Genomic DNA, 21,817 nt, shown 5'->3' with positions numbered 1-21,817 from the left:
ACTGATAACTTACCAAGAGATTTTAAAATCTGGGTAAGGCTGCCCGTCCTTTGCATATATACACAAATATATACACAGTTATAGTTAAGACAAACATGCTGAACAAAATTTAATTCTTCTTAAAATGCATACCTTTCCATCTGAATGCCTGACTGAGGTGTATCCCTGATACCAACTTAAGTCCATTGTGAGACTGTTTATAGTTAATTATTATCAGTTTAATTTATGGAACTACATGTAGTCCTCGGGTATGACCATTCCTTCAACAACTGTTCAAAATTGCAATAGTGCTGAATGAAAGGTAATTACAATTGGTCTTCAAAGTTATAGCCCTTGCAGCACTCCTGAGGTCACGTAATCCAAATCTGACTGCTTGGCAACCAGCCCGCACTTATGACTGGTCACAGTTTCCCTTGGTTACATTCTCCTGCCCTGTGCAAACTGACTCTGATTCAGTTCCCCGCACCTGCCCATCCCCCTCCATCATAGCCCTTTCGGCTGCTATGGACTCTACTGTCTATTCCTGCTGCGGCCCCTTGCTGATCTTTGCCATTTTCTTCCATTGCTGGTCCCTGATCCAAGCATGATCATAGCCTAACAAGTACAATCTGGACTCTGCCACTAAGTGAAAAGGTCATATGATGCTTTGCTTAATGACTGCTTTGCTTAGCGACAGAAATTCCAGTCCCAATTCCGGTCATAACCGGAATACTGTTTCCCCCAAAATAAGATATCCCCTGATAAGAAGTCCAATCGGGCTTTGAGTGCATGGCAATAAGGCCAAGCGCTCATGTCAGGGTTCAAAAAAATATAAGACAGGGTCTTATTTTCAGGGAAACATGGTACCTGTAGATATTATGGATATTTTGTTGTTACAAAGTTTGCTGTGGATGCTTTAGTGTTTATATTGCTGACCCTGGATGTTTTATTGTTTCATGCTGTAATATACTGTAATAATTTTATAGAGTTATGTAGACTATTTTAATTTTTTTTGGTAAGCAGATATGAGGCAAAACAAACTCAGCAACGCAGAAGCACAATAAATATGGAATGAAAAGAATGACTATTCCCAGACATAGACTTTTTTTTTTTTTAAAAAAAACATTTTTCAGAAACCTAGCTTTCTGCTAACGCAAAAGTAACAATAGCAATATACAGGAATAAATTCTCAATCTGAAGTGACCCATCACACAATATATGTTAAAATCATGCTAAAAATGAGAAATGTAAACAATTGTACAGGTTTTTTAAACAGCAACAATTGGTTATACCCTAACTGGAAAATCTTTGGGCACTGTGAATGTCATAGCCCAAACAAAGAAACATTTTGATTGATTTGAAACATTTATAGCAGTTAATTGCCTAATTAACAAATGCTGATTATATTTAGTAGCTAATCATTGATTACAGAAACCAGTAAAACTCTGCTTTCATACCTCTTGCTCCATAGAAGTTTTATATATATATAGTTTTCTCAGGTTACATACACATTATATACATATACATACACACACACAGACACACACACACACACATATTTTCTGAGGTTTTCGCGGGTGTTTGTATGTAGGTCTTTGGTTTTCTCCCGGGTAAAATTGGAAGTGTCTTGGTGACGTTTCGACCAAGTCTCATTCATCATCTTCAGGCTGGTGTTTTTGGCTTCGTGCTTCCAGAAGCCTGAAGATGACGAATGAGACTTCATCGAAATGTTGCCAAGACACTTCCAATTTTACGCGGGAGAAAACCCGAATAACCAAAGACATATATATATGATGCCTAGGCAGAGTTTTTTCTTTTAATGCAGTAACAGTATTGAGTAAAGTGTTTGTATGCAAATATGCATGCAAACCATTACTCATGTGGCTGCATACCAACCCTTTCCTTGCATTTATGACATCTCAGTATAGGATATATGGACATTTTTATAGCAGCATTTTCTATTACTTGCCTCCCTGTGTTGTTTTTAAAAATGGTTGTGGTTTTAATATTAGAAATTATTGAACTGGTCTTTGCTAGTTGCTAAAATTAAGTTTTTCTTTATCACTGGCAAGCATTTTGTGGCACCTGCTGAGCATTAATGTTTTATTAATTAACCATAGATTGTGTTGATTAAAGAAAATATAATCAACTATAGAAACTCTTTTGACTAGCTTCAGTTGCATAATCTTGTTTCTTTTCTGTTACGGCATGTAAAAGAAGACAAATATTAAAATAATCTCAATGTGATTTATTTAAGCATGTACTTCTGATTTATTGCTTTATCTATGCCATATTTTATATGCGCACTTCTGTGACTATTCAACACTTTAAAAATAATTTATTTATAGAAGATGCAAATATTTTTTTCACTAAAGGTTGAAAGTCAAGGGCTTAAATGAAAAACAACAGAAATCAATGAAATTAATAAATCATAGCTAGCTGGAAATTAAGCTAGTAATACTTTACCTAATTTTTTTTAATAGCCTGAAATTTTGTTTTAGGATAATGGAAAGTTAGGTGCAGGAAAATTTAAACAATTGTTTCATATTTACTTTTCTTTCAGCTTTAAAATTATAGAGTTAAAAATCTATTTGCTGGTTTAATAAACCTGAGAAGGCCCAATCTTAAAATCATGGAAATATTTAAAAGTTTAATTAAAAATGACAAGATGCCTCCCAAGTGCTTTACGTTATGTTTTAAATTTGGCCTCAAAACCACCTTAGTAAGCCATTACAATTCTGTAAGTTTACTAATGTTTTTATCCTCTTTAAAAATGCCAAACAAAGACTGCAAATTTCCCTGGTTACTATTTCTGACTCATATTTCAAATTCATGTTTTAGTCTCTTATTTCAAGTCACGGGCTCCATTCATGATTTTTTTTTTCACAGTTGTCTGAGCATCTGTCCTCCTGCCAGACTGTAAGCAAAGATTTAAAACTATATCTGTACATAAAAGCCTAAATACATATATTTAGTAATCTCTCTGTTGCTATTCTTTCTCATAATAGTTTTTTTCATTACTTGGAAAGATCAGGTAAAAATGGTAAGACTAAATAGATGCTCAAAAAGAATGATACAGTAACCACACACCCTAGAGTGTTGTCTCTATAACTTGGATAACAACCATGCTCTAACATTGTTCTATCAAATTGAGATACCGAAGAATGACAGGACTGTTTTCTGTTCAATTGCTTTAACCTTAAAAAAAGAAAAAATCTAGTTCACTTATTTACATGGTGATATAAATAACTCTTAAGGTGTCCCTTCCATTTCTCACTGCGTTGCTGTCTTAAGAGCTGTCCTACTTTGCTAAAGGACTGTAAGAGCATTTTTTTTTATTGGGATTAGGCCTCTTTACAATACTTCTGATGGGAATCCAAAACAGATATCGCTTTCTGGAAATGGGAGTCAAAGTGAAGGGGAACTACAAATAACCTATGATGTCCTGCTTTCGAAAATATATTGACAGTTTCTAGCAGGAAAGAAAATCATTTAGGCACAGCATTTGTTTTGGAACCAAATTATTTCAGGGACTGTCAAAATAATGATCAGGTGATACATTTCTTGTGGGAAAAAAACACAAACTTTATGACATTGATTTTGGAAGAAGAAAGAATGAAAGAAAAATGACTTAGGGTGAAAATTAATACCGTACCATCATAGGTCTCAGGAAGAATCTGAGGGGCACTGATGAAAAGCCAGTGTACATAAGGAAGGCCTGCAAGTTGGTTCACCTGGGGAAGCAGATTAGAGGCCAAGATTCACATTGACTACTTGGCCCTTACAATCTGTGTTTAGCCTCCCACTATCACCTTGCCTGACCTCATCGGCCAGAGGGTACAGGTTGCTTACAGAGTTAATTTAAATTGCCAGGTTAATCATGCGGAAAAGCTTTTAAAGGGCTTTTTTCCCCCTGCTGGTAGTGTCATAATGCCAACTCAGATGGAAGAAATCTGTATGGAAGGCCATGCCCACCCCTGAAAATTAAGTTAGAAGGGAACACCATAGAGCAGGGGTCCTCAAACTTGACAGCTTTAAGACTTGGGGACTTCAACTCCCAGAATTCTCCAGCCAGCATAGCTGGCTGGAGAATTCTGGGAATTGAAGTCCCCAAGTCTTAAAGCTGCCAAGTTTGAAGACCTTTGCCGTAGAGACTGACACCTCAGATTCATTCATAACAGATAAAGAGAGACCGATTTGAAGACCGGAGTCAACCCCATGGTGTAACAGGGCCGGGGAAGAGAAAAGGGTATCACGGGGAAGGGAGAGGAAATGCTGTTGAAATAAGTTGCCCAGGCCAGAAAATTCGCAGGTGGAGGAAGGGTCACCCCAAAGCACCTTTCCCAAGGAAGGAAGGGGGGGGGACGGAGAGAAGAGTCGGCGAGGTTGCCCGACGACGGGGCGGAGGACCTGTGCAGGCTGAAGAGCGAAGGGAGGGAGGAAGGAAGGAAGGAAGGCAGCCCCCTCGCCCTCCATCGCTCACCTTGTAGACATCGCCGTAGGTGCCGCTGCCGATGCGCTGGATGAGCTCGAAGTCTTCCTGGGGGTTCCTGCGGGACAGGTCGCACACCCGCCCCCCGCCGACACTCATGCTGCGCCGCCTCCCGGAGCACGTAGTTGCCCCCTCAGCCCGCTCCGCCGCAGCCCCCGGGAGGACGAGGTGGGGGAAGGGAAGGAAGGAAAGAGGGTGAGCAGGCGGGTAAGGGGAAAGGGGGGGAGGAGGAGGAGGAGGAGGAGGGAGAAGACGACTCGGAGCGATCACCACCGACGCCACCACCCCCTGTTCTGCTCAAGCAACATGGCGGCCGCAGTCACCGCATGCGCATGCGCGCAGGATCTTCAGCTGCCCGGCGGCTGTCTCGCAAGACTTAGGACGCAGCGGGCGGGGGGCAGAGGCGGCGTAAGGGAAAGGTGAGGCTGGTAGGCATCTGGGCATGCTCGAGGGAGGCCGGCCTGGAACACTCTTGAGGCCAAATATTCGGACCCGAGAGCGGGAGCAGCTGGTGCGGTCTCGGTGACTTCTTGCCTTCCAGCGCTCAGCCGACGGTGAATCCGGGACCCCAAGAACCCTTCTTGGCTTAATGGCGAACCGGCGGACCCTTCTCAGTCTTGGCGGGATAGAAGAATGGACAGACCTTTTCAGATCTGATTACTATCAGCTCTTTTCATTTAATTTGTAAAGCTGTGTACTGGCCATGTAGGAAGTTGGATACAATTGTTTACAGTACGGTACGTTGCGCTTTCTGTCGAATTTAGGTTCGTCGGTCTGACTTTCGCGTAAGTGTATATAAAGTCATTTTTGCACCAGGCGCCTTCCGGAGGGACGGGGGTTGCAATTCGGTAGCTAGGCTGACCCTTTGCTGTAGGACGGATGATCACTTGGCACCTTCCCTGAAGCGCTGCCTTGTAATGCGGCGTGCTTGTTTATTAGGCGGGTGCGTGGGAGAGGAAAGGCTCCGATTCTGAAATTGGGCTGCACACACAACTCTTGTTGATGCAGATCTGTCTTCATAGCCTGACCGACAGCAGAAAGCGAATTCATCTTAGGAAGGCATCAAAATCCTATTGCGCAAATTATAATGTTTGAGTAGAGAAGTCAAGACCGCCCTATTTTTGGCACACGGGTCCTAGGTAACCTGTTTTTCCCTTTTTGAATAGTTTGTGATATAATCTGGAGAAGTCCGATGTTTCTATTAACATTTGGATTCTGTTGTAAATCTGAGGCTTAGCTATAAAGAAGGCATAAATAGAAAATGTATTTATTATATCCATATTTTATTTTTCAATAGATAGGGATAGGAATTTTTGTCCTAGGGATCAAAGCACAATGGTAGCCACAATAGTTGGGTACCCTGCTTTTTAGGAAGGCAGGAATTCTGATTCTGGCAGTAAAATGTTGTGAGCAATTTCTGTGTATATAATAGCAATAGCACTTAGATTTATAGACTTTACATAGTGCTTTATAGCCCTCTCTAAGCAGTTTACAGAGTCAGCATATTGCCTCCTACAATCTAGGTCCTCTTTTTACTGACCTCGGAAGGATGGAAGGCTTAGTTAATGTTGAGCCTGGTGAGATTCGAACTGTCAAATTGCAGTCAACTGGCAGTCAGCAGAAGTAGCCTGCAGTACTGCATTCTAACCACTGTGCCCCCATGGCTCATACAAGCTTGTGAAGAGGAATGAAGTCTATTATGGATAAATAATACACATTCTAATTAGTGTTACTTAATTAGTCTTTAGAATGTTTCATGTGGCCCATTTAATTCTGAAAAGAAGAGTACAAAGTTTTTTAAAAATGTATGTATACATAGGGAATATGTTAATATGTTCTATGGTAACTAGTTATCCCAACAATAAATCACAATCCCCAAACCACTCTGGATTCTAGGTGTTGGATATATATATATATATATATATTTGGTATATATCTATATACCAAATATATATATATTTGGTATATACCCAGAGTGTTTGCCACACATAATTATCCCATGCATTATAATTGGAAATACACTGAACATTTTTGGCAAATAAAAGTTACACTATTTATATTCACTGTCAACATCTTCTATTGCTTTTAGATGCTAGTTATGTCTGCAGTCAAATGTTGACACTCTGTTGCACAATTGCAAACGGGAGACCAGTTTTGTTTCTAGAAAAGGGTGCTCTGCCATTGAACAATGGCTCCTCCAGAAGGAAAGCATCTCTCAGTATGTGCTGTGTAACAGGATTAGGCAAGCTAGAACCTATGGACAGAGCTTTTTCAAAGCCAGCTAAGCTTAAAAATTGTGTAAAGCCACTTGAATATGAGTCCGAATTTATCCTAATTGTCCATAAAGATATAAATTTATTCTGTGTAAATGGGGAAGATGGGCTGTCAAAAGGGATTGATTTAAATCAATATTTCAATGACAACGCAGGATGTTCTGGAACTGATTGAACCTGTTGCTTATTTAATCTTTTGTGTGCACTTCTTTCTTTACAAAAAGTTTAAAAGCTGTGCTTTATGTTTTTTGTTTTATACTTTTTTGTTATATGCCAGCGGTCTCCAACCTTTCATGCACAGTTCAACTTGTGCAAGGTGAGCTATGCGTGTGTCCACACGCGCTGGCTTGCTGCTTGCCCAAATCAAGCTGCACGCTTGCACAACAGCCCACGGCTCACGTGGCCCAGTTCCAAATAGGCCACAGCTCAGTAGTGGGCCACAGCTTTTGGGTTGGGGACCTCTGCTATATGCCATCTGAGTCATTTATTCTGAGATGTGGGAGCATATAAAGTTGATAAATTGTATAAACTGGTAAGTGTTTTGTGGATCTTTTTACTGTGAACCCTATATACTGCATTATTTATTTGTTTCATTTATTAGAGTTTTTAAAATCCTACTTTTATTACTTTATAAATAACTCAAGGTGATGAACATACCTAATACTCCCTTTTTCCTCCTATTTTCCCCACAACTACAATCCTGTGAGGTGAGCTGGGCTGAGAAAGAGTGACTGCCCCGCTACCCAGCTGGCTTTCATGCCTAAAATAGGACTAGAGCTCACAGTCTCTTGGTTTCTAGGCCAGCACCTAAACTAATTGTCTCTCTATATTATGTTGTTTGTGTGTGTGGGGTAGGGAGAGATTTGTGATTTATTAGCATGGAAGTTTTATTGCATATTTTTGTTACTGTAAACCAGAAAGAGTCTAGAATGATTCAGTGGCATACAGTGGGGAGGATGTAGGCGTCTATTGAAATTTGGCCAGATTCTAGCCTTAATGAAGGGTTTACATAGCATGGGGTAAGCCAATCAGCCTTAAAAGGGCTACACTATGCTATTTTTAAAATGTATATCATAGATCAAACATCTCATGGCCCTACGTGGTACCTTAATAGTTGGCAGAATATACTTATTAATATTCTGATTCTGAAATAGCATTTGTAAGACTTGGGACCCACAGAGAATGGTCCCTATCTGTTTATTTCAGGTCAGCGACCAGAAAAAATAGGATATAAATATATTTGTTTCACTTTCTGTACCTAGAGAGTGGGGAACATGTTTTGTATTAAAATGTAGATACACTTTTAAGTTCCGCTTCTCTTCAGATTATATGCAATTTTTGCATTTGGATAAATGGATAGATTGGCTGCACCCAAACCCATTGGACTTTGTCAATACTACCCCCCCCCCGCAGTCATGTGAGAGCTGCCAGTAAATACTCTCAATATGGTGCCTACATCTACTGTGCAAGATGTTTCGGTGGATATTTCACACCTAGTGAATTGAAATCCACCCCGTTCACATCTAAGTGATAGAATGTTTTTGGAATTGATCCCTTTCTCCTGCCTACAAAGTACTAATCCTAAAAGCATGAGGCAATGCTAATTAAATAATGAGATCGTTTGACATTTTCACATGCTCTAATATGCTCTATTCTCCCCACAAGGACTCTTGAGATGCATTCCATTTCAGGTTCTTCATTCCTAAATAATGAAAAGGCTGCAATAGAATATGCTTATCCTCATGAAATTCCCTCCTGCGGTCAGTTGGGCTAACTAGAATAAACGAGAACACGCATAGTATTTCCTCGTTAAGACAAAGGGATCCTCGGCCGCGCAGCCTTGCTCAGCCCTCTCCCAGTGGGCCGAGTTGGCTTCGCGCGTTTTCTTGCTCCCGGGCGTCGCTGCCGATCAGTTGACGCTAGGGCGGCCATCTTGCTCCCCCTGGCGTCTCCCCAGCGGTACTGCAAGACTCTTGGGCTGCCTTTTGTGTAGCGCGACCCACCCGTGGAGAGTGAACAATGAACGCGGGACAGGCGCCGCCGTCTAGCCAGTCGATGGCTTGATTATGCGACCGAGTAGAAACTGGAGGCTCCTTCTGGACGCCCTTGCTGTCCCTCGCTGCACCATGCGCGGAAGCCCTGAAATTAGGACGGGCATCCTTTGAAAGACGCTGCGTGCCAGGCGAGGGGCGCCCGGGGGCGAGTCATGGGCGGCGCGCGAGCGCGGGTCCTGAGTTTGTGCCTCAGCCTCTGCTCGTTGGCTTTGCTCGTCACGGCCATTTTCACCGACCACTGGTACGAGACTGACCCCCGGCGCCACCGGGAGAGCTGCGAGGACCGCGCCGGCAGCGCCCACTCCCCCGACCAACGCCGCCGACTCCTGCCGCTGCCGCACCTGCCCCTACGGGATGCCAAGCCACGGGTCCCTCGCGGAGGCAGTGCGGAGGCAGTTCCCCCCACCGGGAACCTGCTGCTGCAGCTAGAGAACTGGAGAACGCTCCTGGGGCTCCGGTGGCTGCAATCTCGGTGCGGCCGGCCGCTCTTCGCCACTTACGCTGGTCTCTGGAGGAAATGCTACTTCTTGGGGGTCGACCAAGATCTGGATAACCTACTGGACAGAGGTGAGGGGGCGACCTCGGGCGGGGTTTGCAGCTTGCATTCTCCTTTTCCTCTGTTACCACCTCAAAGTGCAGGCCCCACCATAATTCCTTCACTATATGGATATATACATGGTGTCACATGATATATGCATATGTCTATTTATATGTATTTTTCTTTTGTATATGCATCTCCTTTTCTTCCCCAAAAGTCTGTCACTCCACACCATAATTATGTGAATTCCATCCTGAAAGCTCCTGTGTCTAGAATGTTACTATAATGCACTTGTCATCTCCAGGTCACAACTCCTGAGAATACACACAAATACGCCTCTTGCCAGCACATCTAGTGCCATCATCATACAAAATCATTAATCATGGCATTGTCTCTTTGTTCTTTCACTTCTTTCCTTTACATTGTTACGGTTGTTGGTTGTCATCATTGTGCTAGTCATTGTCCTCAATAGTCCTCTTCTGCCCTGCAATGCTGCCCATAACTTTCTTGAATACTAGTTGTGCTTTCCACCCTTCTCCTATTTTTCTCACAGTTTTTTGCAAATGTAATACTAGATGGATGGAAGAAAAAAAAAACATCCTGATGACTATGTGGATATAGAAGAGCATTCTCCAATGTGGCATTTATGCTGTACATCACTAGTAGAGTGCATTTTATTAGTGACCAAGGAGCAGGAGAGTGCATATTAATTTCCTAAACGTTATTATGTTATCTGTTAATTTGCAATAATCCTACAAAGTACCCAATGAATCCATAGTCGTCTTCAACCTCTCAGTGACTGAACCCCATATATTAGCCTGTTTCGTTCTATACCTCTTTCTTTCCCATGCATTATGTATCTTCATAATCTGTATAGTATATAGTAACCTTAAATTAACTAAGCAATTATTCAGCATGCCATAGGATCTAGTTTGGGTAGCTACCAATCTGTTTTCAAAACTCCCAAAACAGAGTAATACATAAGACAGCTGTTATAATAGTGAATATTTTCTCTTCAATATGCAAGGACCATCCACTGGTTACCATTTCTTTTATTTCATTGTACATCTTTTAGGCTGTGCTTCAAGAGTATCCTTTCATTCTGAAAATGCTGTGGATCCATTACACCTAATAAAGCAAAGGCAAGATGACCTTCTCTTTTTGATGCATAATGGTCTGTCTTGCAGAGATGACATTTTTGCCTTCAGCTGATAGAAACTACTAATCATATTTCTGAAATAATAGAACACTTCTTCACCTCAGAAACTAGCATTTTGACTTTTTGCTTTTCTGTTTATATTTCCAGGAGGAAAACTCATGTCTTCTATATTTTATATATAAACATTTTACATGAGGCATCCTCCCAAGTCTTCATACTAGCTTCATACCAATGTGTCCAGATAAGTAAATGGACTTTCAAAATAGCAAAAGCAATTTACCGTAAATTATTTTACACTCTAAACCAGTGGTTCTCAACCTTCCTAATGCCGTGACCCTTTAATATAGTTCCTCATGTTGTGGTGACCCCCAACCATAAAATTATTCCTAAAACCATTGAAAATATGTGTTTTCCAATGGTTTTAGGCGACCCCTGTGAAAGGATCATTTGACCCCCAAAGGGGTCGCGACCCACAGGTTGAGAACCATTGCTCTAAACTTTCAATCACTTAATATGGAAAGGATGTTTACTTTATAGCAGATAGCTCAGTTAAAGTGTTCACTCAGAATGCAACTCTTGTTGAACTAAAATATTCCCAATAATCTATAATCCTGAATGGATTATTGGGAAGGGATCAAATAAAGAAAACTTATTTATTCAAAACTCTTGAAAAAGTGTCCATGATTCTGACCATTAATTTCAAGAAGATATTGTATATCTGAAAAAAATCCAGAAGGCATTGGATCATATCTGTTGTCATTCTAGTTGACAAATTGTATAGGAACATTGTGAAGTAGAAAATTATACATAAAGAGGAAAAAGAAGATAAAGATGTGCTAGTCTTCCTTTGCCATACTACAATACTAGATTCTGGGTTTATTCATTAATGCTGAGTGGTGGGAGCCTCAAGTGCTTATGATCATCTTTTAAGGTCCTATATGACTTGAAGCTTGTCTTTCTTTGAAGTCACCTGCTCCAAATAGAATCTCCCTGCCCAGGGCAATCCTGTGAAGAAGGTCTGATGAAAGTCCCCATCCATGTAAAGTAACAAAAGGGGATTCGGAAGTGAACATTTGTTTGTGAGATGTCCCTTCCTATGGACTAGCCTCCCATTAAATGTAAGACTTGTACCCTTTTATTCAAAAAGCTGTTAAAATGTGGCTTTTTAAATGTGTAGTTGGAGACCGAGGTGAAGGAGATATACTTGAGTTGATTGATGTGTATATTTTTGTGATTTTGAATCTGATGGCAGCTTTATTATTGATATCTTCAAAATGCATAACATGTATTGTCTGCCATTAGAGTATGTGATTGAAGTGTACTAAGATAGAAGCTTTTGTAATAAATTAATAAAGAAACTTTTTGCAGCCAATAATGTAGCTGTAGAATTTATATTAGAGATGTAGTGATGGCCACTGGCTTGGACAGTTTTAACGAGAATTACAATGGAGGACAGGGTTATCAGTGGCTCTATATTGTTTCCATCAATCTATCTTCAAGTAGCACTTAGTGAATATAACGAGAGTAATACTGTGCTTATGAGCTTTCTCAAATAGAAGTATCTTTTTAGTCATTGCAAGTGTTGAATACTGGACTAACAGGTCTTTTATGTGCTGCACTCTCTTTAAGGGATGAGCTATTACATGCAATATTATTTTCTTCTATACTTTGGAGAGAAAAACAGTTTCAGAGAAAAGTAATTTGAGATAGTGTTGAATTGGGCAAGGAAAGGATGAAGTACAACCTCAATGACTTCTCTTCATATTGCCCAAGCTAATGGATATTCGTTATTTCCAAATCAGCAATATTTCATGATATTTTATCATCCTTCCTGGGAAGAAATATGGCTCTCTTCCTTATTTGACTTTAGCCTGCTAAATTCTGTCAAACAGATAATTGAAAATTTGAACTGTAGCTTTCTCTGCCATAATTAAGCAACCTAATCACTCACAACATTGAAATGCTTTTTAAGATGTCAGGCTTTAATTTCTGGATTAAATAAAAATGTAGTAGGTATTGCTCTGGAAACTGATGTTCTTTTTCAAAAATATTAAAATTATTTTTTCTTGACCAAATTGTTTAACCAATTAGCAATATTTGTTTTTTTTTCAGATATAAAATATCCTAAATTGAAACTCTATAGTACTTGAACAGATATTTCCTCAGACACTGTTTCAGTAAGGATCATGGTGGCACAGTGATTAGAATGCAGTACTGCAGGCTACTTCTGCTGCCTGTTGGCTGCCTGCAGTTTAGCTGTTCAAATCTCACTAGGCTCAAGGTTGACTCAACCTGTCATCCTTCTGAGGTCGGCAAAATGAGGACCCAGATTGTTGTGGGCAATATGCTGACTCTAAACCGCTTAGAGGGTTGTGAAGCGGTATATAAGTCTAAGTGCTATTGCTATCATAAGAACAAATTCCAGAATGAAGAAATTGCTAGGTAGTATCAGATTTTCATACTAAGTATAGCTATATATGATTCACATGTTTGGACAGCCCATACTTATATTATGCAAGTAACATACAGTTACTTAATTGTGTACAACTTTTATTTGTTTTGCTTTTAATCCTTTTAATGAAAATTGCCTTATCAATGTTTAGCCCAAAAGACAGGTAGAAATAAATGTGTAAAAAAAAATATTACATGGGGGCTTTTAAATTGAAATAACAAAGTAAGAAAATTAAGCTTCAAATAAATTTCATATCTAAAGCCAAGTTTCAAAACTGAATTGGAAACAAAGCATTGTTATATTTCCAGTTGTTAAAAAAAGAGTCATTTATGGCCAGAGTAAGTTGGTTAAGAAGTCAGAAACCAAACAAGTTGAAGCAGTGGTGGAATTAATTTTTTTTACTACTGGTTCTGTGGGCGTGGCTTGGTGGGCGTGGTGTGGCTTGGTGGGTTTGGCAGGGGAAGGATACTGCAAAATCTCCATTCCCACCCCACTCTGGGGCCAGCCAGAGGTGGTATTTGCCGGTTCTCCAAAATACTCAAAATTTCCACTACCGGTTCTCCAGAACCTTTCAGAACCTGCTGAATTTCATCCCTGAGTTGAAGACATAATTGAGGTTCTAGAAGGTAAAGACAAAAGAACAAATGTAGGCAGGATTAACAGCAATAGGGTAACAGGTTGCAGGCACACTACTGTAATAATAGACATTTCCAGTAATTAGCTACTCTGAAACATACCTTACTAAACTGATATTTATCATTCCTGTTAAATTATCTAGACAAGTTCTGGTACTGTCAGATATAAATGTTTACTGCCCACATGCTCTTCCTTGTAAGCAATAGCATTTTGGTGTCTCTCCACATTATGATATTCAAGTTGGGTGGTTCGGTCATTCACCTGGGCTGAATACCTGAGCAGACAGTCACGTAGTTCATGGTGCCCACAGTGGTATCGTCTAACTGGTCTTCTTTTAATAGTCTTCTTTTTACAGGATAGTGTCATAATTACTGAACAACTTTTTAAAAACTAAACAGTGTTGCCACATAACTGCTATAATCCTCTGTGGCCTCTGGAGAATGAATATTGTTTTACAGAAAATCATTTCCGCTATCCCCCCTTTTAAATAGGCCTTGCCATTTTCAGATGCATTATTGTATAGCACAACTTTTTGTATCACAAGCAATAGTTAGAATTTTAGCATTTACATTTAATGAAAGTAGCCCATAAAATATAGGAAATCTCTCCAAAGAACAAAAAAGTTTTTTTAAAAATCACATTATATAATAATACAATATTCATACCTTAAACAATATGATCACAAAGAATTTTATGTGATCAGATTTTTCAGCGGTGGAAGAATTTATTCAATTGTAAATTGTATAAATGTACATTTAAAGCAATATACATTATATAGTTTTTCCATTGAAGTAAAATAATTTATTTAGTTCTTATCCATGCATAATTAATCAAAGTTCTTTGTAGCTTGATAAATCCCAAAATTTCAGAATATAATTCAGCATCACATTCTTACCTTTGAACCATGAAATTTCTTTACCATTTACAACCTGAGGAATATTAGACTAAACTGGTGTCAATGTGCAGCTGCCAGAACGTACAAATAGAAGTCCCCTCTTCCATATTGGACTTCTAGCATAAAGAAGATACAGTCCACTCCTTGCTAAATGTCCTCTGAAGCATCCAGTTTATTTGAAAAATAATCTTTGGTCAACTTAGTCTCATTTTAAAAATATACAATATTAATATAACATTATTTAAGACTCTAACCTATTGATTTGTTAAAAAAGAACATTTCCCATATCCATCGCAATATGGTTCTTAAATTGTAAAGACAAAAATAACAAAATTTATATAAATTTCTTACAAAAAGAAGAATTTCAAAACCATTTTCTAATGGTTTCTAATTAGTTTAGGAATTTCAGACAGAGCTAGTGCATCAGAACTAAATTTTAATTGCATATATTTGTTCTTGAAAATTGGGCTATAAATTGTTTTAATTGTACTGCACAATCAGAAACTGTGAAGTTTGTCACTCAGTTGGGGATATGCTCTCTTGTTAGCAGCAAAACTGTAAGAATAAGTGCTTTCATGATCATAATTGGCAGAATCATTCTATAACTTCTCACTGTTTGTTTCTCTAGGGAGACCTCTTAATATTTATAGTCAGCCAAACCAAAGAACCAAAGGAAATACTCCACCCTACTGCCACAGAAGCTGGGACTTCTCAAATTGTGATTATTTTGTGCATCTTTTATAAAATTTCAGATAGTTTCCCATGCTGTAGTAATGTGTCTTGACAGAAAAAGGTAGCTACCAAACATATTGTATAAATCAGATTATTTCCAGATAAACAGGATTTGCGTTTGAGGCACTATCGACTAATGTTTGCTACTATATATGGCAACTAATGAGCCTAATTCAGCATGTCTATTAATGTATTGTTTTAAACAAATATTTTTATTACATCAGGATATTTAAATGATTATCTCCTTTCACAGGTATCTACTTATCAGCTATAGTCACCTTCAGTAGTCCTTTTTTTTTTGCCAGAAAGGAAACATGGTTAACTATGAAACAAAAGGTTTTTTTTTAAAATGGCACTACTTCTTATGTGAGGGGTGCGATGGCTCTGTGGTTAAAGACACTAAGCATGTCAGCTGGAGAGCTGACAGCCCAGATTCAAGATCAGAGCTCCACGCAATGTGGTGCCCACCTAGCATGCAAATGCAAGTAGATAAGTAGGTATCATGTCTTCAGTCAATTCTTGTTCCCTTGGCTAAGAAACAAAGAGAGCACTGTGCCCTACAGTCAGACATAATTGGCAGGGAAACCTTTACCTTTTTACTTATGTGGACCTCCTTTTTTTCCAGTTGGTTTTAGATAAGTAGCTAAGATATTTTTATTATGGCAAGCCTTTTAGTACTCTTTAAATTGGGTTTTGTCTTTATCTTTTTTCCTTTACTTGAAGATATTCAAGTAAAGGGTGGGGCAAATGCGGAGGGCTGCATGCGCATGCATGGGGTGTGGGGGACATGCGGGGGGCCACAGACTCATGTGGGGGCGTGCACATTGCATTTTGGGGGTTCAGGCGCGCATGCATGCTTTGGGCACTCAGTCCAGAAAAGGTTAGCCATCACTGGTCTATTACCTAATTGCCAGTAGGGATTTTGCTTCAAAGTAATAATAGACTATGTGTGGACACTGCTCTGCCTCCCAGCTGCTATCCCAGGGGATACGTCCCTATGCACTGGGAGTTAGTGATTCAAAATCCCAGTCAAGTGGCCATCTTTGCTTCTCAGCTACTGTTTTTTTAATCTATTTGAGGCAAAAGTAAACACCAAACCTGTGAGGTTTCTATCAATGCTCCAGACCAGTCATTTCTACCCCTTTTTTACATCTTCCTCTCTATAGTGGGTTGGGGGAAAAGTTAAAAAATAAATAAAACAGAGATAGCATTCCTAGAATAGGCCGGTTTATGACTGGACAACCTAGTTTAGTCTGGAAATTACAGGCTAGTATTTAGCACTTTCCAACCCCAATGCTGGCTTACTACTGTAAAATATGTCCCATTAAACCAGTTGCATAAGTTTTATGAATACAATTATAAATTATGATTTGTCTTCTGGGTGTCAATGCTGGCTTATTGGTTTCATTTGCTTACGTACAGAATTTATAACTTGCCCCAGTAAAATTTGTACAGTGTACAAGTTCTAATATGAAAAATATAATAATAAATACCCAAATTCCAAACAATAGCAAAATTAAAAATTAATAACAAAAAAGCAAAGATAAAATCCAAGATAGGCATCACAGTCATTGGTGGGAAAATGCAAGACTATAATTAAAAAGATGATAGTAGTCCCTACCCCTTCATATAAATTCTTTGAAGAAGGCGGTTACTTTATAAACATTTCAATTTCACAATAAGTCTCATTTGGAAGCATCTCATTTACTGGATTTCTCTATGTTAAAAAGTCATCACCCAGAACCTGTTCAGAATTATTCATTAAATATTTTTGTGTTTTCTAAAGGTATTGCTCAGAGATGTACAGCAATCAAGTATCACTTTGCCACACCAATACGACGTTTATGGAACATCCCTATCAATTTAACAAAGATTATCCAGCAGGATGAATGGCACTTGTTACGTAAGTACTTGTGTATTTAGGTTGAATGTGTGTGGTCTTTCTAATATGATGTGCTCCATTGATATAAGGCAGGTTACAAATGTGAAAATAAATATTAGTACACAATGTTACCTGTTCTAAGGTTATTGCATTCAAAGAAAATGTATCGCATCATACCAGCTTTGGAAATGTCATAATATTTTATAAACAATCCACCATCCTGTCAGTTTGTTAAATAAACTTTAACAAATATAGATGTAGCAAAATTTCCTTTTAGAGTAGAGTAGAATAACTTTTTGATAGCAAAAGGCTACCTATTTAATAGTACATTTTTTTTTAGTAACAGGTGCAAAAATGGGTTAGAAGTGGTCATAGAAATGGCCAGTGTTAATTTTTTTTAGAAAGGAGTTTTTAAAACCTTATGAAAAGCTAAATCAGAAGATGTGTCCATCCCTTTTCTCTTATTAAAATTGGCAAGAAATAATAGCTCCATGACCTGGCAATTGTTTATCACTAAAAATTCATATTACATTTAACATGTGGGTAGTCCTCAACTTAACTGATTCCGGGGTTTATTATTTACTACTAATTAATTATTTGGATTAAATTATGATTTTATTGTACTTGTTTCTTAACTTGTGTTCGCCGCCCTGAGTCCTTCGGGAGAATGGCAGCATATAAATACATGTAATAAATAAATAAATAAATAAATAAACTACTATTCATTTAACAACTGTTTGAACTTATGATGGTGCTGAAGAAAGTGACTTATGACTACGGTAGTCCTCATACTGTATTTGTGACTATTGCAGCATCCTGAGGTCTTATGATCACCGTTTGTGACTCAGGAGTTTTCCAGCCAGCAAAGTCAATGGGGGAAACAATAACATTATTTGCTTAATGACTGTGATTTACTTAATGACCATGACAAAAAAAGTTTGCAGTTGGGCACAGCTCACTTAAATGACCATATCATGTAGCAATGGATATTTCTGTTCCCTATTGTCATTGAGTAACCTACCTGTAGTTTATTTCTAGGAATGTGCATGCATAATAGGTTTAATGTAATTTTAATGTGTGCTGATAATTTATCACTTCCTTCACTTATGAGAATAGATCTAAGAAGAATTACAGCAGGTTTTCTTGGGATGGCAGCAGCTGTTCTTCTCTGCGGGTGCATTGTAATTGCAGTTGGTTTCTTTTGGGAGAAAAGCCTCACACAGCATGTTGCTGGTCTTCTTTTCCTCATGTCAGGTACACTTTCTTTTTTGTCTGTTAGTTTTTAAATGTAGTTATTCTATTTTCACTGCTAGAACTGGGAAGAGTAATTTGGGGGGCTTTTTTTACTTCAGATGCCAAAATAATTTGACTACCTACTTGAAAGTGAAAGTGGAAGAGGAATATTTATGGATAGTCCATGAAAGACTATGAAAAGCCATTACAATGGTATATTTATTCTATTTATTTTGTTATTGTCTCCTTTGTGAGGTAGATTCCTTCTCTTGCATTCAATTCTGCAAGAGTTGAGAGAAGGATACTCTTATTTATTTTCAATAATTTGCACTGTACTTAAAAATCCTAAAGGCTGATTTGAGATTACCAGGTCACATAAGGCTGTGTAATGGTTCAGAGCTGACATTAATTTCAGGAGACCAGTAGTACCAGAAAATAACTTCCAGGAATAAAAAATTTCTATGTTCTGCAAAACCTAAGCCAAACAGGCTACTATTACTAGGCTAGACATGTCAGTAAATGTTGATGTATTGAAGTCCAAATGCTGCTTTAAATATTATCAAGAAAGCCTGAATTTAAACTATACCTCAGCAACTTGGAAATGAGACATGAATTATCTACAGATATAAATTATATTAGGATATGCAGAATTGGAATAGTCACAGATCCTTGCCTGCCGAGAACACACAGCAAATCCTCAGGCAAGCAATTTCTACAGATCTTTCTGAATCAAAATACTGTACCTTATATGTACATACCATCAAATCTGTTTTCTTCCCTATTTTCACAAGAATCTGGCAGAGAATTAAGGTAAGCACCTATTAATCAGTCCATTTGCTACTATGCCAAGTTACAAAAGTGTAAATCAGGCTGTAATCTTTCCTCAATATTGCAAGAGCCACATAGTCACACTATACACTATATTGGTCCAAAATGTAGCCGCGCGGGTGATTATGGGCGCAGCTCGTTGCGCCCATGTAACACCTCTCCTATGCGAGCTGCACTGGCTCCCGGGTGCGATTCAAGGTGTTAGTTATCACCTTTAAAGCGCTTCATGGCTTAGGACCTGCCTGGGTACCTACGAGACCGTCTTTTGCCACCAATAGCCTCCCACCGACCAGTTCGTTCTCACAGGGAGGGACTACTCGGTACCGTCAGTCAAATTATGCCGACTGGCGACTCCCAGGGGGAGGGCCTTCTCTGTGAGGGCTCCAACCCTTTGGAATGAACTGCCCCCTGAGATACGAAATATCCCTGATCTCCGTGCTTTCCGCCGTGCACTCAAAACCCTGATGTTCCAACAGGCGGGGCTAAACATATGAACATGTGAATGTTTTTAAAATGTTATCTAATTTTAGGTTCTATTTAATTGGGCCAAATTATGTTATAATAATAATTTTAATTAGCAATTTTATGATGTTTGTTTATCTATATTTTTCTTGACCGTACACTGCCTTGAGTCCTACAGGAGAAAGGCGGTATAGAAATATAATAAATAAATAAATAAATAAATACATAGTACTGTATATAATGTATCAAGCAATCCAGTATCAAATTATCTCTTTTCATAAACTTCCCCTAGCAGCTATTGATTTCTTTGCTGTGCTAGTTTATGACCTTTCACCAGTTGTCTTCTGCGTTCTCAGGGGCTGGTAATCATTGCCTCTAGTTCCAGTCCAGATTTTCAGCAGTAGACCCTGCAGTTATAGACCCTGCTCACTGGCATCCAAAGTATCAGTTTTGAAAAAACATGATTCATCTGATTTGGCTCTCAAACTTACGAATTACATAAGTTAGAGAATTACAGAAATTAGGGGAGGTAGAATACAGAAATATGAAAATAATTTAATAAATAAAATTAAAATTATTAAACTAACTTTAATGAATTCCAACCCCAATATCTATCCAAGATGATGGCAACAAAAGGACCTTAATTTAAAATACATGAAAATAATATATGAAAATATTGATTAAAAATTGGGCACTTAAGAAGCACCAGTTCTTTTTGCAAAGTAGGGAATATTTTGGGATTGAATCCCAGTTCTTGGAATCCTGGGACTGAAACTTCTTTTGGGAGTTATTGAAAAGTTTAATTCTGCTCGTTTGACCTGAATATTCTTTATAAAACTCAGAAATAAAAAATTGGATCATGACTATTTTAAAGTACTAAAATTTTTTATTCAATTTGTTTACCACCTATGTTGTTTCAAAATTATTACAATAGGACATATTTGCTTTATAATACTGTAATTTAAATGTCAATTTTTTCCTGATACAATTCTGATGACAGATACATTGCATGACATTATTATCAATGCCATTCCTGTAAGTGCAAATTCTTATAACACAATTAAAAGTTTATGTGTATCTAGATTATTTGGAAATTCCTATTTCTATACATCTTTTAACTCTGTTATATGTTTCCTTTATAGGCATCTTTTGCACTATTTCTCTCTGTACTTATGCAACAAGTATATCCTTTGACCTAAACCGCCTTCCCAAAATCATCTATGGTCTGCCTGATGATGTTGAACATGGATACAGCTGGTCTATATTCTGTGCATGGTGCAGTTTAGGACTTATAGTAGCAGCAGGATGCCTTTGTACCACTTACCCATTTATTAGCAGGACAAAGATTAGCCATCTAAAATCTACCAGAGACTCTTCTGTATGACTTAGTATGGAGATACTTTTTTTGTTTATAAGGCAACCGGAAGATACATAAGGGAGCTTAATTCAGAATCCAAGCACAAACAAAACCCAAATCCTTTAAATACTGAACATTGACTTAGTAGCCAGGAAACACAAAGCACATCTACATTTCCATGGTGGCTGATAGATCAAATTCAGACAGAAAAACTGTTGTGGAAATGATGGTAATTTAGCACAATATACATGTCACAAATGAAATGGAACTATTTCTACTTGAACAAGAAAACTGTGTTGCTGTTTCAGTTGCTATTTGCTGACCAGTGTCATGAGGTTCAGCTTAATGGCCATATATCTTGAAAATAAATAAAATGACTTTTAAAAAATAACTTGGTATACAAGGTTAAAACAACAAAAGCACTGCCATATTATCCAGTTGGTAAGAATGTTTCCTTATTTTAATTATATTTTATATTATTTTTGTCTTGTTAGGTGATATTTAGTCTTCTCTATTAATTATTTTTAGTAGTTAGTAGAATGATGTTCAAAGATTTCTTGTGTAAGAAATTAATGAATCATTTGTTTTTAGAAGAAACAGAAAGGTGCTAGAGTAGAATGACTTCCAGAAGGGGATAGGCTACTTTATGTAGGAAAATTTATGCCTATAGTTCCCTGAAAGATGTTCATGTTTCATATACAATCCAATGCCATATATAAAAAAGATGAAATTTATAAAATGAATTACAGCATTTGCATTATTGGAAATAATGCATACTATGTGTTCGTTTTTTTGTTTAAAAATAATGGCATATTATCTTCTGTTAATAAAATTCCTGAACAAAT

The 21,817-nt window shown here is 38.2% G+C and overlaps 2 protein-coding genes across 9 annotated transcripts in view; one reads left to right on the top strand and one right to left on the bottom strand.

Moving 5' to 3' along the window:
- Positions 1-4,820, bottom strand: part of MAP4K3 (mitogen-activated protein kinase kinase kinase kinase 3) — a 60,989-nt gene extending 56,169 nt beyond the window's left edge. For 3 of the 4 annotated variants that reach the window (XM_034427492.3, XM_034427493.3, XM_034427496.3), the window contains exon 1: positions 4,463-4,811. In XM_034427492.3, the coding sequence (XP_034283383.2) occupies positions 4,463-4,570 (108 nt within the window). In that variant the 5' untranslated portion in view covers positions 4,571-4,811. Of the gene's footprint in view, positions 1-4,462 lie in introns of all 4 variants that reach the window. The other variant, XM_034427494.3, reaches the window with a different exon arrangement.
- A 249-nt stretch (positions 4,821-5,069) lies between these two features.
- TMEM178A (transmembrane protein 178A) lies at positions 5,070-21,816 on the top strand. Of its 5 annotated transcripts, XM_087883279.1 has the most exons (5): positions 5,108-5,208; positions 15,107-15,196; positions 16,997-17,113; positions 18,209-18,346; positions 20,758-21,816. In XM_087883279.1, the coding sequence occupies exons 4-5, from the start codon at positions 18,241-18,243 to the stop codon at positions 20,997-20,999; spliced, it is 348 nt and encodes a 115-aa protein (XP_087739405.1). In that variant the 5' UTR covers positions 5,108-5,208; positions 15,107-15,196; positions 16,997-17,113; positions 18,209-18,240; the 3' UTR covers positions 21,000-21,816. The 5 variants fall into 5 exon arrangements, with proteins under 5 accessions (XP_034283397.1, XP_087739405.1, XP_060548537.1 ...); XM_034427506.3 differs by lacking the exon at positions 15,107-15,196 and having other exon boundaries at positions 5,070-5,208; XM_060692554.2 differs by lacking the exons at positions 5,108-5,208; positions 15,107-15,196 and adding an exon at positions 5,235-5,256.
- The last annotated feature ends 1 nt before the right edge of the window (position 21,817 follows it).

Source organism: Pantherophis guttatus, chromosome 1, assembly GCF_059756535.1.
Source record: "Pantherophis guttatus breed Tessera chromosome 1, ASM5975653v1, whole genome shotgun sequence".
Lineage (NCBI taxonomy): Eukaryota > Metazoa > Chordata > Lepidosauria > Squamata > Colubridae > Pantherophis > Pantherophis guttatus.
Note: the sequence above shows the minus strand (reverse complement) of the source record. Positions and strands in the feature narration are given on the sequence as shown.